We start from the raw sequence: 15,202 nt of genomic DNA on the forward strand, positions 1-15,202 counted from the left end.
CAACATCACATATCCATCACCGTACTTCAACATCACATATCCATCACCGTACTTCAAAATAACATATCCACCACAATACTTTAACATCACATATTCGTCACCATACTTCAACATCACATTACCAACATACTTCACAATGACCATCCCTGTTGTTCACCAACATACTTCTTCTGCCTGGCCATCCCTGTTTTCCACAATACACTCACCTCTGATCCATTTTGTCTCATTATGACCATAGAACCTGTTTCCAATTACATTTCCAGTGATGTTTAGTAAACTCTGAGCGCTGACATTTATGACTTGATATCAGAAGAGGGTTTTTTCTTCTGGCAAAATGTCCAAATAGTTTGTTGGCATGGATATGGCATATAATTGTAGTTTTGGAAAGTTGGTAACTTTAAAATTCAAACAATTTCTGCAATTCTCTGTGATCCTTGGATTAGTTTTTACCTATCAATCCATGTTTCTTGCTGTGTGTGTGGGGGCAAAATTTCATGTAGGTTGTTCTCAGCTGATATTGCCCTAATAGTAGAGATTGGTAGTTTTTATAGCAATTTTTGTTGGTCTTTTTTAGTTAGTTATTTATTTTATAGCCATTGTTTAATTTATGAATGTTCACAACCTTTTTTCTTTTTAAATGTCTGTGTTCTCTTACCTTCATCTGTTGATAGTTGACTAAAGGAGTTTAGCGTGTGTGACTGTAATATACCCAACAAAACAGGAAGTCATGGGTAACCACTTGTGTTTTTGTAAAAACTGTTATTATTATGTTTCTTGATTAAGAATAAATTTTTCTTTGAACAGATTTTAAGATCCAGCTAATAAACAACAATGGTATATTTTCATAGCCTTTTTTGCTCAGTTTACCCAGGGGTCCAATAACGTTAGAGAGCACACTGTATTTTACAACAGGTTGTAAAACCGCTAATAGTTTTTCTACTCCATTTTTTTCCTGTTGCTGCGTTATTATTTGTTCATATCGGTGTTCTTTAAAACAAGGGGTGGCTACGGTGTGATAGCAGTTTGGAGCCTCATACAATAATTATTCTCGGGTTTTTAATTTGGCTATGTTAATGAGGATACCAGGGAGACTGAACATTCCTTCACTATTAGGAATATACAGCCAACTCTTCACAAACACGTTGATTAATCTCCGAAATAGATTATGGCATATGAAGCATGGATTTGTGTCTCACTTGAAGGATTATGACAATGTTCCTCCAGTTGAACCTAGCTGAGAAAAACACACATGTGTTCCATCCTAAAGGGAAGGGTGACCAAATGCAGTGAAATCGGTTGCCAGAGAAACCATGGGGCGGGGGGTGGGGAGGGGGGGGGACTGGTTGCCTTAGTGATAAGAGGTCAAAATGGAGCCACAACAATCAGGACGCGGACGTTACTAACATAGCGGAGGGAGGAGCAGCACAGCAGTGTGTGTGTGTGTGTGTGTGTGTGTGTGTTGTGCCTCTTGTCAGCCATACTGTATTTTAATGTCACAGCAGATGTTGTTTCCAGTGAAATGACACGGGCCAGCTGTTCGTCGTACTTTATTTGAAACAAAAGAGTGTGCAGGGAAGACGATGGTGGAAGGTAGAGCGGGGGGAGGGAAACTTTGACAGATAAAAGAAGGAGAAGCATGACAGGTGGAGAGGGCTACGTGGAGACAAAGCAATGAAAGGATAGAGGGAGGAGAGAGCGAAGGATGTAGGGAGGAGAGGTATAAAGATGGCGAGGTGGACAGCCTAGAGAAAGAGAGAGAGAGAGCGAGAGAGGGGGGGAGCGTGTGTGCGGTGCTGTTTGTGACTGACAAGATTAAGGAGAGTTGTTAATGAGAGCATGGAGAGGCATATCGACGGCGTCTCATATTCATCTCATTCTTCTCTATGGATACTCTCTACCACCCCCGCCTCCATCAGCCGAAACCCGTCCAGCTGATCCTTGAATGGGAGAAGGACCAAAGGAATAGTGTCGGAACAAATATCACAGCCCTGATGTTCATCCTATCACTAGACCATAACCCTTAGTCTTTGCTCTCTGTAATATAAAGTCTGCTGGATCACATCGGTTCATCTTATGGACACTGTAACATGCTGCAAGATCTGTGTTTGTTGTGTAGCCAACACCTTTAGTTCCATAGTAGCCTTTTATATCAGGCACCAGGCTATATAATTAGGAACACTACGACTGGAGCTATAAGACTTACTGTATGAGATTAACTACTTTGACTAAAAGTATTTTAAACTATTTTGTTTGGGTGACAGTATGTTATTCTCCCAGCCGACAAAATGTACAATTTAAATGCCGGCTTCAGCTAAGATGGAACCTAAAGTTTTCTTTATTTTTCTGTTCTTGTTTTTTCTCCTGCAAAACTTTAATGAGTTTGTGGTGTCACATATTTTGCATTGGGTATTTTAGAGGTTTGTTTGTTTTGATCCCGTGGGGCTTTCTTTGACTTGACAAGGTATGATGATTTGTCACCGTTTCTCGCCATCTCTGTGTGGAATATCAAATAATTGCTTGCATTTCAAACCCTGAAGCGTTTCACCAGAATCATTCTCTCTCTCCCTGTTGTATAAGGTTTAGGTTTACAGATTGGACAATTATCCGCTTCGGATAATTATCTGAGTTGGGTTGTAATTAGCGGGTTTAAATACACATACGCAAGTTTAGTTTACCTGGTGTTCATTATGGTGTGTAACCTTGAAGTGCATGTGCGTGAGTCTCCAAGATCCAACAATCAGTTTGATTGTATCCATGTCATTTGTTGTAAGATGTTGTGGTAGAACTGATATTTCTTTTGTGATCGAGGTCTAAACAAATGCATGGTATGGCCAATCAGTTTGATTACACGTTTAACAATGGGTGTCCTGTGCCTCTCCAGATGCTTGGCAACACTCACACACACACCCACCACTCTGATGTGATCAAACCCCACCAGCTGCCTTTGTCAAAACACAAATGAGAGAGAGGCGAAGAAGGAAGGCATTTAAATCACGACTACATTACAGGCAGGCCCTGCTTCAGTCGCCGGCTAAGAGACAATAGAGATTGCATTTGAAGGTGCTCCCTCCCTTTTTTTCGTTTTCCAAGGTTACCGCCATGAACTATGAAGTCTCTCTTTCAGATATCGGAAACCAAGGTCCCTTTGGCTAATGAATTATGGGAAAGTGTATGCATTTTTTTTACACAAAATACTATCTGCACATTAGCCCATTCCCATCCATTACATTAAACTATGTAAACAGCAGAGTTGGCTGAAAACTAGAATTATTGCTCAATGTGATCTGTTTCATATTGTGCTCAATAAGTCCATTCATTATGAAGAAAAGCCAATGTTCAGTCAGGAAATACATTTTCTGAGCTTACAAAATCAGTTTAAGGAGGAATTTGAGATATAAAATGGTCTCTTGCTTTTAGTAGATGAAAAATATAATATATAGTAGATTTAGTATATAGTAAATGTAGTATATAGAATATATAAAGTATATAGTAAATATAGTATATAGAATATATAAAGTGTATAGTAAATGTAGTATATAGTAAATATAGTATATAGAATATATAAAGTATATAGTAAATATGGTATATAGAATATATAAAGTTTATATTAAATTTAATATATATAGTATATAGTAAATATAGTATATAGAATATATAAAGTTTATAGTAAATTTAGTATATATAGTATATAGTAAATATAGTATATAGTATACATCAAGTATATAGTAGATATAGAATATATCAAGTATATTCTCTGATATTGACGCAAGCAGCCACCATACTGGAAGGACTTCAAGTTTACAAGTTTAGATATGTCTGAATTACAAATGGGAGTGGACTCACTCATATGGAGTCATGAATAAAACGAAGTACCGCGATCAACTGTTCTCATTCCCTGGCAAGTACGGTTATGTTGGATCTTTCCCAGCCAGCGGGCAAACTGGTTGAAATGACATTGTTTCCACATTTCCGTTCTGTCCAGCGGATTGTTGCTGTGAAGAGTTCAGTTTAACGTCCTCTGGCGTTTACGGATGCTTTGGACTTCTAACAGAGTTAAAAGTGTCAGAAGGTCTGGAGGAAAGTAGGAGGATGTTGTTTCCCCAATTGATCCTTTCCTTCCAGAGATGTGGTGGGCTTCCAAAGGTGTTCTTCACTTCACATATGTTCCACTGGTAAACCATGTTATTTGATATTCATTTAGCAATCGCCCATTTCCCCACTGCAAAAACATATTCGGCAGTCCTTTTTGTGAGAGGTCCATTGTGAACCTTGAGATGTGACATGACATGACTTGATGTGTAATCATAGATACAGTTGTTAAATATAAGCAGGAGATAACATTCTCTTCTCCTCGCTTCCTTAGCTCCTCTTCTACTACCTTGCATTGTCCTCCCAAACATTGCCCATCTAGCCCCCTGGCAGATCACTTCTGGGTACCCTTTTAAGATTTTCTCTGTCTCTCTGACATCACACAAAATCAGTAACTCTGTATTTTATGCAGAGCATGTGCTTTTCTAAGAGCCATTGCCAAAAAAGAAATTGTAGTACAAAGGCACTTCCTATAGTATTTTTCCGCTATTTTCTTGACAGCTATGAGCTCAGCTCAAACCTTAATTAAATAATGTTGTTTGGTAAAAGGTCTTGTCTTCCAGATTTTTCCTTCTTTGTCACATTTCATGCGATCCTGATAGGATTTGAAAAAGAGAAAACCGAATGCTTGCCTTCTCCTTTGTGTTTTTGCTTACTGCTGTCATTTGAGAATTATGGACTGGTCTTACCAGATGATCTGTTTGTTTTGATCACAGACTATTAATATACTACAGAAGGTATATGGTGAAACTCTCCTATTGTCTTTCCACTTGACACCCAACAAAATAAATACCCAACAACAAGACAAAGATCAACTGTATAACCTAGGGCTGGTTCACTCGTAGAACCTTTTAGAGGTGTCTCCGGAGCTCCAGTCCAACATTGCACTGTACAGCCTTGCAGTTTCGGGGTTATTCTAAAGCAAAGAGGATTTTAATGTTTCAGAGTGTGTGTTCACATGTCTGCCTGTTAGCCTGCATTGGGCCTGCGTGTTCTCCTAAAAAAAACAGGGTTAGCATGCTTAACTTGTCTCCATGTGAGTGTTTTACTCATAATTTCAGCATTTGACATTCACATATGTGGAAAGCTTGTTTTAGCTGCCTCTCTTGTGTACTTATATACTCACTTCATCTCACTTTCTATAAAGGTCGGAGTTGTACAGAAACGGTTGTGTTTTTTATGGAAAATGGGCTGTACTAATTGTGTGTATACAATGTTGGACTTTGACCTGAAAGGTCAATAGTCAGTATGAATGATTTCCCAGCTGAGACGTTTTAGTTCCTTGAATGTTCCTACTTCATTCTTCTGATGTTCACGCCAAGTTTACTGGATATTCTAAGAATTATTTCAGAAACATTCACTGAGAACAACAGTGCTTTTAAGTATTGGTTGGAATTTCTTTTGCTAATTTTTTTGTTGCCATTAGGTCCTTTGATAACCACTTACTGAAAAAGCATCTTTGAGAAATGTACTTTTTGAATAAACTTAGATTGGGCTACAAAGCCAGGGAAGATTGACCATTGTCTACAATAGTTTTTTTCTCTTTCCTTCCCCACCCTTACTCACTCCCATTCTCTCAGAGGAGCGTCCGGACTGTTCCAAGGCGCGGTGTGAAGTGCAGTTCTCTCCCCGATGCCCTGAGGACTCCGTGCTAATCGAAGGCTACGCCCCCCCTGGAGAGTGCTGTCCGCTGCCCAGCCGCTGTGTCTGCAGCCCTGCGGGGTGCCTGAGGAAGGTGTGCCAGCCAGGTTACCTCAACATCCTGGTGTCCAAGGGCTCCGGGAAGCCTGGAGAATGCTGCGACCTGTACGAGTGCAAGCCAGGTAGCAACCGTTCCAAACAGGCCCCAAAAGGCCGGAGTATTCAGAATGCGCCTCAAGCGTCTGCTCAGAGTCATCCCGGTGTGACCAGCCTTGTGGGGTCTTGAGTGTTGGCCGCGGCAGCCATCTGCCGGCGGTGTGTCACCTCTGAGCTGGGCTCTGGCGTGACCTAGCCAACGGAAGAGGGCAGGTTCTAGAATAGGGACGTTCCCGTTCTGAGACCTACCTGGTCAAGTGAGCGGACGTGAGAGCGTGACTGAGCATGCAGCATTTAAAACACATCTGTTGTCAAAAAAACCTAAAAGAAACGTGTAGTCAGTTGGGGGAAAAGTAAACATTTCCACAGACATGCGCCAGGAGGATTATAGCCTGGTCAAGCAAACTTAAAGAAGGAGGAATAATATTTGCTATGAAACCCATAGAATACAGATGTTTGATTCAGTCCTTTTGAGTCCCACTGTTCTGACGAGTGTCTCTGTGTTGTACCCTATTTAGTGTTTAGCGTAGACTGCAGCACAGTGGAGTGCCCTCCCTTCCAGCAGGTCCAGTGTCCACCTGACAGCTATGAGACCCAGGTGCGTCTCACCGCGGACGGCTGCTGCACCCTTCCCACCAGGTGAGCCTCGACCTCCCGCTGAATGCAAGGATCACCGCTCTCTGTCTCCCTGGCTGTCATTAAATGTAGTCCGGTAAGCGTGAGTGTGCACTGACTCTGTAAATCCCATCTTTAGGTGTGAGTGCTTGCCCGGCCTGTGCAGTTTCCCACAATGCACCGCGGAGAGCACTGCCCAAGTCGTGTCCCACGGCGATGGAACCCCTGGGCGATGCTGTGATATTTATGAGTGTATCAACGGTGAGTTTGGCCATTCTCTCTCATCTGAACCGCCTGTCTCACTGCTCCTGAACTGTTATTAAGAATGGTAATGCTTTGTTTTTCAGTTTCCGCTCTGGTTATTTTTTTAAAATAGAGTCCCATGCCAGTATAGCTAATATTATAGAGATTAGGAGATATCCCTATTTACAGCAAATAGATATCTATTTCTCAAAATCTGGTGATTGGGGGTGGGCAGTTACGTAATGATGAATTTAAAATGCAATGTGCAAATCATGTCTGTTTAAAAGGTTTGTGGGAGGGTGTTGTACTTAAATGAGAAGACATTAGTACAAAAGACTGTTACAGATTTGAGAAAACATTACATTGTTGCAGAATTCTTGATCTTTTTACAATGGTGAGTTCCTAAAATGCCACCCCTAAATAGATTTTATACTGTAGGCAGAAGAAGAATACCCGACCCATAATGTGCTGTGGTTCATCAACCCAGCAGCTTTATGGTAGCAGTTTTTACAGGTTGAAGAACAGCGCAAATTAGCAATAGAGTAAGAGAGAAAAGCTTGAAGGAGGGGAGGATACTTTATAAATTATAGCAAATTCTCACCGATTTATAGAGCTTACGTTATGGGAATCAGTTAACTTTAAAGGCTGAGACGGTCTTCTAAAGAATCATTTGAAGACCTTGCTTTTTAAAAAGCGGAATCTCTAGTATCAAAAAGAAAATGATTACATCCTGAAAAGATCTCTCTATGGGAAGTCTTAAGAGATGTGAAATGGGGTATGACACATAGAAAGATCTCTTCATGAGAAGTCTTAAGAGATGTGACATGGGGTATGACACATGGAAAGATCTCTTCATGGGATGTCTCAAGAGATATGAAATGGAGTATTACCTGTGGAAAGATCTCTCCATGGGTTGTCTTAAGAGATGTGACATGGGGTACCACCTATAGTAAGATCTCTCCATGGGAAGCCTTGAGAGATGTGACATGGGGTAGGACACATGGAAAGATCTCTTCATCGGATGTCTTAAGAGATGTGACATGGGGTACGACCTGTGGAAAGATCTCTCCATGGGAAGCCTCGAGAGATGTGACATGGGGTACCACCTGTGGAAAGCCATTCAGCTGCAGCAGGGCAGGGATTCTTCTGATGGTTGTGGTGGCAGGGGATTGGATGTGACAGACAGCATCCCTTCTCCTCTCAGCCCTACTGGCTAGAACAAAAGTCCGCCAGGGATGTGCAGCCAGTGGTCCGTGTCGTCCCTACATCCCTTTGTGTTTCACCGATTTCAGAACAAAGAGCCACGCTTTCGGAGATCTGCGGAACATCAAAGCAACTAACAGAAATATAAACTGATTGAACTCTGGCTCCACGGCGTATTATCTGCATGGATGGAAGGAATAGGGATTAATTAATATTCCGCGGCTGAAAGGGGGCGAGGAGGGGGAGGAAACGAGGAGTGAAGATGAACTGATCCCTATAGGGTGGAGACTGATCTAGGAATCAATTGAACAACAGCTGTTCAGCACACGTCACCACCCCCAACCCCCACCCACACACACACACACGCGCACCCACACACACATGCATGCGCTGCGGCACTGCTGTAATCCTACATGTACCTGACCTCTTCCAGGTTTGCCATGACTCCCAGTGATTAAGAACAAATGAACACCAAGCACGCAGAAACGCTGATAAACCTCGGGCGTGACTCTTGTGCACAGTGAGAGAGCTAAAGACACTGAGGGATTTCTACACTATTGACCGTTAGCATCCTATATAGGTTTTCAGAGTTTTTGATAAGGACTCGCAGCTGGCTGCTCAGTATGGCTGATGCATACATTTGTGTGTGTATGTGTCCTTGTTTTTCTGTAGTTGTCTGAACCAAATATGCCCCCCCAAGAATAGTAAAACCAGGAAAATGTTGCCAAATCTCCCTGAGGAAAAAGGCTATTTCTGGCTCAAGGGCAAGATTTAGGGTAAATGTTAACATTTCAGTTAGAATCAATGATTGGGGTTAGTTTAAGGACTAGGATAGCCTGTTAGATCAGGTCATTATACTCTGGGGCAAAAGTTATATTTTACCTGTCAACCTGAAAACAATTACCAAAAACTGCAGACATTTTCAATTTCTAAGCAATGTGTTATTTTGGAGCTATTTTAGGTGTTATTATAAGTTTATAGATATCAGTAACAGCGTAAACAAGCAAGCCAACTACAGCCTTGTTGCACCAAGCAAAGCTAACATTGTCATAGCAGCTAAGTATCCTCATCGACTCATGCATTGGTTGATTGGACATGGGGTACCACCTGTGGAAAGTCCAAACATGACCTAAATGCGTAATCCAATTAGATCTCTTTTAAACAATCACATTTACAGTGAAAAGTTTGTTTATCAGACATTTCAATTGCTTTCTAGGCATTGAAACTTAGCTTAATGTCATTCTGATTGGCATTCCACAAGTGTGAGGCATAACCTTTAAAAGCAGTTTTACCCAGTTCTGAATGAGCCTGCAGTATCTTCAGGGCTAGTCAGTCTTAAGAGCATGTTTGATAACTGCTGTTTCTTCCCCAGAAATTGAGGTAAGATAGTCAGGAGGTTTCTGCATGACAGGCTGATATAAAACATCTACCAATGTCTGTCCGTTTTTAGAAGTAAGGGAGTCCCAGCCAACCTGGGATATATAAAAGACAATGACGTTTGCAGCAATTTGCATCAATGATAAAACACAAGGCTGAATGATAGATTGCATCCACAGGATTCAGTACAGGCTGGGGCATACATATATATCACTTGGTTGTAATCTTAAAGGTATATAAATGTTGCTTGCACATTTTAATTTCTGTGCTGACTTTCTATAAAAGAAGATTTTTTTTATCTTTAGCTTCTTCACCAACTCAGTGATGTCTTTTAAAAGACAGATTTTCACCTATCCAAATCCAAAGGTATTTTTAGGATTGAACACATTCTGTATCAGAACCGTTGAGGGTAGTGAATTTAGCATCATCCATAAGTGGGTTTTGTGATCTAGAGAATAGAAAATACTTTTTAATTTGCAAGTACTATTGGCATTTAGTACCAGCCTACTTAATTATTCGAAATCAGACCGCTGGTGTATTACTGTCATTAGCATTTTTTATTGTACACATTAGTGATGTGTGTTACTGTACACATATCACTAATATTTTGACTTGAACAATGTTGAACCAAAAATTTTACTCCTTTATTAACAACAAGAAATTCCCACCAGTTACAATAGCCTTGGTTCTATCAATTAGGTATGTTTGAAACCAGAAGCAAGTTTTTTGGCAAGGCCCAATGAAGACAGCTTTTTCAGTAAGATTGAGCAGTCAACTATACAGAGAATTTCTCATCCAAGCCTTTGACTATATGTAGTCACTGTCATAGTAATATGCCCGTGTCTAAAACTAGATTGATATCTTTTCAAAATGCAATTTTCATATAACAAGTACAACAACTGCATATTTATGAATGACTCCAGAATTTTTGCAAGGCATAACAGTTTAGAGATAGGTACGTTTTCAAGGATACTAGGGTCCCTAAACTTATTTAGTGGGAGGACAGTTTGGCTTATCAACCTGCAGTAATGAAATCAAGGTCACGTTGGTTAAGGTCTTATAAGAAAGCTTACTCACTAAAATTCCAAAAATGTATTTTGTAGATGATATGCACTTGGGCCATCTCTTATTGTACATTGGTTAATATCTAGTGGAAATACACCAATTGTCATATATTTATCTGGAGCATTTGTCAAAATAATCAATCAATGTAGACTTTACTGGCTCTTTTAGATTTGGTTGTGTTGATTTATTGATTAGCTTGGTTAAGTTCAGCTCAACACATAAATCCTTCATACAGTGTACTTCTTGTGATTCCCAGATTAAGTTAAAATCTCCAAAGATAATCACTTATATATTAGGTATGCCTTTTTTCTTGGTAGAAAATTGTTTGCATCCGTCTTTCCTTATTATGGTTTCCAGACTAGCATTCCGATTGCTTGAAGATGTGTTGCAATGTCTGACCTTGCAAAAGCTATGGCAGGAGACTTGGAGGTAAAGCGTTGTGAGAATAAGGTTAGGAGCATGTGTGTAAATGTGTTAACATTTAAACAAAAGTGAGATATTCCCAGATTACCATGTGCTCATGAGTGCGTGAGGTATTACTGTACAGCAGTCCACTCACACTGGCCTCGTGAACTGACTTGTTGCTTGTTATTTATCATACCTCCTGACCACATAGTGGTTGGCTTGACCACATCCAACATAGAGATGTTTAGACTAGTCAAATTGGGAGTACAAAACATTTAACGGTGCATTTCCTCCCTTTCCAGTCATCCAGATTGTAAACTAAATAGCAAGCCTACCTCTTTGGTTCTGTGCCCTGCCTTGGCACTTTTAGTTCTGTAATTTTTAAAGCCATTAATTAGCCTATAGTCAAATCATTTTATGATCTCCTAAAAACTTGCCACACCAAGCTGTGGCAGGCATTTTTAATATACTACTGATTTGATAATGTGGTGATGACAACAATTCACACAGAAGTTTATTTATTTTGAGTTATACAGTTATAACAAAAGAATGAAAAATAAAGCTCATCTGTTTTTTATTCATATCCTATTCATGATACTAGGTTTAGGGTTTTAATTAAGTGTTTGACAATTTAATATTTCCATCAATGTTGTTCAGCAGAAGCCCTTACTTTGAGTGACTAACATTAGTGAGTGCGTATGTTTTCATACTTTTTCGTCCTAGCTGCGCCGCTTCAGCCCCGGAATACTTTGAATGGGAATACCTTTGTGTTCCAACATGTGTAGTAAAACCCAAAATGTGTGCCTGTGTGTGTGTGTACATGTGTTTAAGGAACATGCTGTTCTCAATCAATGACTGCTCCCAGTATTTCATTGGGCTTCACTGCAGGGGAACCAAAACCCTCAACAGCTGTATTATGGTTGTCATTGGACAATCTATACTTCTCAGACAATCATCGACCCAGACTCTTTGATTCACCTTTTGAATCAGATCCCGCAATGTCTTTTTCTCTGATATGTGACCATTTGCTCAATTGAAGTAATGACAGTTAAAGATTTCCACTGTCAGCTAGCAGACATATCAATGGAATAAATGCAGTTATGTCTGCCGTCTAACGCTACCTCGTTGAGACCGTCTGGGTTGGAAGCCCAATTCACGGAGCAAGGAGCATGGCCAAGAGAAGAAAGCTTTGACTGGATCAACTGTGGGGCCATCTGCAAACAGTGGTGTCTGCGAGCTTCTGTTGTCCCACTCCGACAGCAAATGTTAGCTGCAGCAGAGGAGACGAGACAGCCAAGGCACTCCACGGAGCATGTTTGGAATGGCCTGGGAACCTGCTGCGCAGACACGCGCAAACACACATACACGCACAGTGCGCGCGCTCGCTGCACCCAGGAGAAAGTTTGCCAATTTTGTGATGTTGATGTTCATCCATGCCGGCTCAGTCTGCTCCAAGTACAGTGACACAAAGGGAAGTACGGTATGGTAAGTCAGTATTTCTTCATCTGGTTACTAGCCAATGAGTCAGCTCTTATGTGTGAGTCCCTTTGATGCCGGCCATGCTGGAGATGCTTAGAGGAAATGGAAAGTGAAGTGAAGCTTATTGATAATGTGAATGGCATGGAACCGAGCATTTTCACAGTGATTGTTAATTCCATGATTGAAAGTGAAATGGCATGCAGTGCTGTTAGTCTTATTAGCATCGAGAGATGCCATATTAATTGTATACACACACACTCGGCAGGCAAAGGGGCTCAGTGATAAAGTCAACAAAGACCACACCTTGTGATAAACATCACATTGGGATCGTTTGATTCAGTATCGCTGGAAAATAACCAATCAATAGTTGAATATGACATAATATCGCCCCAGAGCTTAATACACTACAACTTATGCTGCATTTAGTGGAGCCAGATGTTGGATTGATTTGCCCGTGTATCCTTTGTTTTTAGCCACCTGTTTTTCCGTCTGTTGAAGTAGTGTGTTTTCTGGCGTAATGTAGTGTGACAAAGTAGCTGGAAAAGCCGCCAATCTCTTCTGGCACTTATAGGGCAGGTACACTTAAAGATGACATTTGTATTGAATGTGGGTGGCATTTGGATCGAGTGTTTGAAGTGCTACTGTTACTGGTGGACACATCTGTATGTCTGTCCTCTGTTGCCCAACGCCGCTCACCCCTGAAGGAGGTTGTTATCGGGAGACGAAGGCACTCACACATTTTTGAAATCTAGTTTGGGCTCCATGCTACTGACTTTGTTTTTCTCTTAACATATAACTCAAATAGTATTTTGGGGAAATGAAGAATGTAATTTGGTTCCATGTATTTAGAGACCTGTCTAGTCATGCCCTGAAACCAAAAGACAGAGAGGCACGCTGCTTCTGACCAAGACAGGGCTTCTGCAGCAGCTAGAAAGCCATTGCTTGTCTGCCGACAGATCCGACCAAACTGACCTCTCTCAGTCAGACTTGACATCCATTTAGATTCTGTCATTAGACAGGCCTGCACATGCCTCACTGACAGAATACTACTTACCGATTATTAATTATTCATCCATCTCTTTACATTAGATATGATCATCTCTGGTGAAAGACTTCTAGAACATTCATGGTTAGGACCATTCAGGTTTATTTAGCCTGCCCATTTGAGGCCTGGAAGAGAGAAGAGGCTGGTGGTAGGAAAAACTGTTGTTGCTATAGCGAGACCGGTGATTGACAGTTTACTCAGAGAGAGACAGGAAAGCACCTTAAACGTCTCGATCTCATGTTGCCTGTTTTTCCCTTATTGAGTAATAACTTTGCTATGTCAGCCCCAGCCCGCCCCCTCCTCAGCCATCCAGAACAGTGTGGGTACCAGACCTTAAGCAATTAGACCCGGGATAATCCCTGGCTGTGCATTAGGTTGGGTAGTTCTGCTTGCTCTAGGATGATGTGAAGAAAGCCAGACGGAACAATGTGCTCTCTCTTACGGCTATGGCCAGATTAACACACATCGAATTAGGAAGGAGTCTTGGAATGTTCAACGGAGGCAGCCGATAGTCTGCTATTTTGAGAGATTACTGCTTAGCAGTACCTTAAAGCCACTCTGGTTTAAGCGGTGACTGATTTAATGGCGATTCACAGACACAGGTTAGAGTAAACAACACATTACCGGACCGGCGAGTCAGAGGACAACCCGAAGCTGGTGTTGACTATAGAAACAGGACATTTACTAAAGGTCATCAGCTCCAATCGGAAACCTAACAATATCCTGTATCCAAACTAGTATAGGCTAACATACCATTTCACATTCATTCTGCATTGTATGATTACTGACTAGGCACAGTGACTTAACCTGTGAAGTATTTCTATGTGGAAGAGCCTAAACCAACAATTGACCAGGCCTTGGAGCCATTATGAGATCAGATGTTGTTTACAATTTATTGCATCGCCTTTAGCATCAGGCACCGTCTCACTCGATAAATGAATATTATTCTGAACTCTTGAGGCTGTTTGTGCAACGCAACCTTGATTCGCAGGTGTTGTCAGCTGCCTGGTGGGGCTAGCGATGTGTTGTTGAGCAGAGCTGAGACTTTTCAGTCCATCTGTCTATCTGTCTACCGAGGGAGAGGGGGGGAGGTGGGGGTGGGGGGGGAGTCACACCTGTCGAGGGCTTCATCACATTATCACATTATTTAGTCTCCGTCTCAGCAGCACAGCCAAAACATAAGGGCGTGGTGGCACCGGGAAATGAAGAGATCTGGCCGGCTGGGAATGGGGGTAGGAGAGGTGAGGGAGGGAGGGAGGGAGGGAGGGAGGGGAAAAAGGGGAGGTGGTTGGTCTCGTGCAGATATCGAGGAGACTGGCAAGTGGGTAGGGGGATGGCAGAGAAGAGGAGCTGGGAGACAGTGCACTCACAGGTACATGATACCTAATAGAGAGGACATCACATGGGTGGTTCGGTTCAGAAGAACAGTCAGAGACCTCGTAGTGAAAATATCCACAGTGTGTTTAGAAAACGTCTGTTAATGGAGCATTGCTCTTCTACCTTAGGAAGGTGCACATACTAGAATGGCCAGCGTTATGTAGGATCACTTCTATGTACTATAACACTGGGATTCTCTTAGTAAGACTGTCGATTATGAAATGAAAGCTGTTGGCGGTTGAAACCTCTTCATTTTAACCTTTTACGACCACTAAAATCTTGCAAAACCGTGACGCATATTTTCTGGGTATCTGTTCAGCTATGCAGCCATACTAGTCACTGTGGGCCTGATATGAAGTATTCCATTAAAGAAAATGGCATGTAGTATGTTATGCAAATCCTCCAGCGGGCCCTTCTTCTCCCTAGAAGTTCACAGCTTATAGAGGGGCTGGGAGGCTTGTGCGTGTGTAACATGTCTGCCTCGGGAGCAGTAGCTCTCTCCTTTTA

At 41.6% G+C, this 15,202-nt stretch overlaps 1 protein-coding gene across 1 annotated transcript in view; it reads left to right on the plus strand.

The window, feature by feature from the left end:
* Positions 1-15,202, plus strand: part of crim1 (cysteine rich transmembrane BMP regulator 1 (chordin-like)) — a 106,340-nt gene that overhangs the window by 45,133 nt on the left and 46,005 nt on the right. The window contains exons 3-5 of the mRNA XM_010878657.3: positions 5,670-5,912; positions 6,405-6,525; positions 6,641-6,762. Coding sequence (XP_010876959.1) covers positions 5,670-5,912; positions 6,405-6,525; positions 6,641-6,762 — 486 coding nt within the window. The remainder of the gene's footprint in view (positions 1-5,669; positions 5,913-6,404; positions 6,526-6,640; positions 6,763-15,202) is intronic.

The sequence above is a fragment of the Esox lucius genome, chromosome 15 (assembly GCF_011004845.1).
Source record: "Esox lucius isolate fEsoLuc1 chromosome 15, fEsoLuc1.pri, whole genome shotgun sequence".
Lineage (NCBI taxonomy): Eukaryota > Metazoa > Chordata > Actinopteri > Esociformes > Esocidae > Esox > Esox lucius.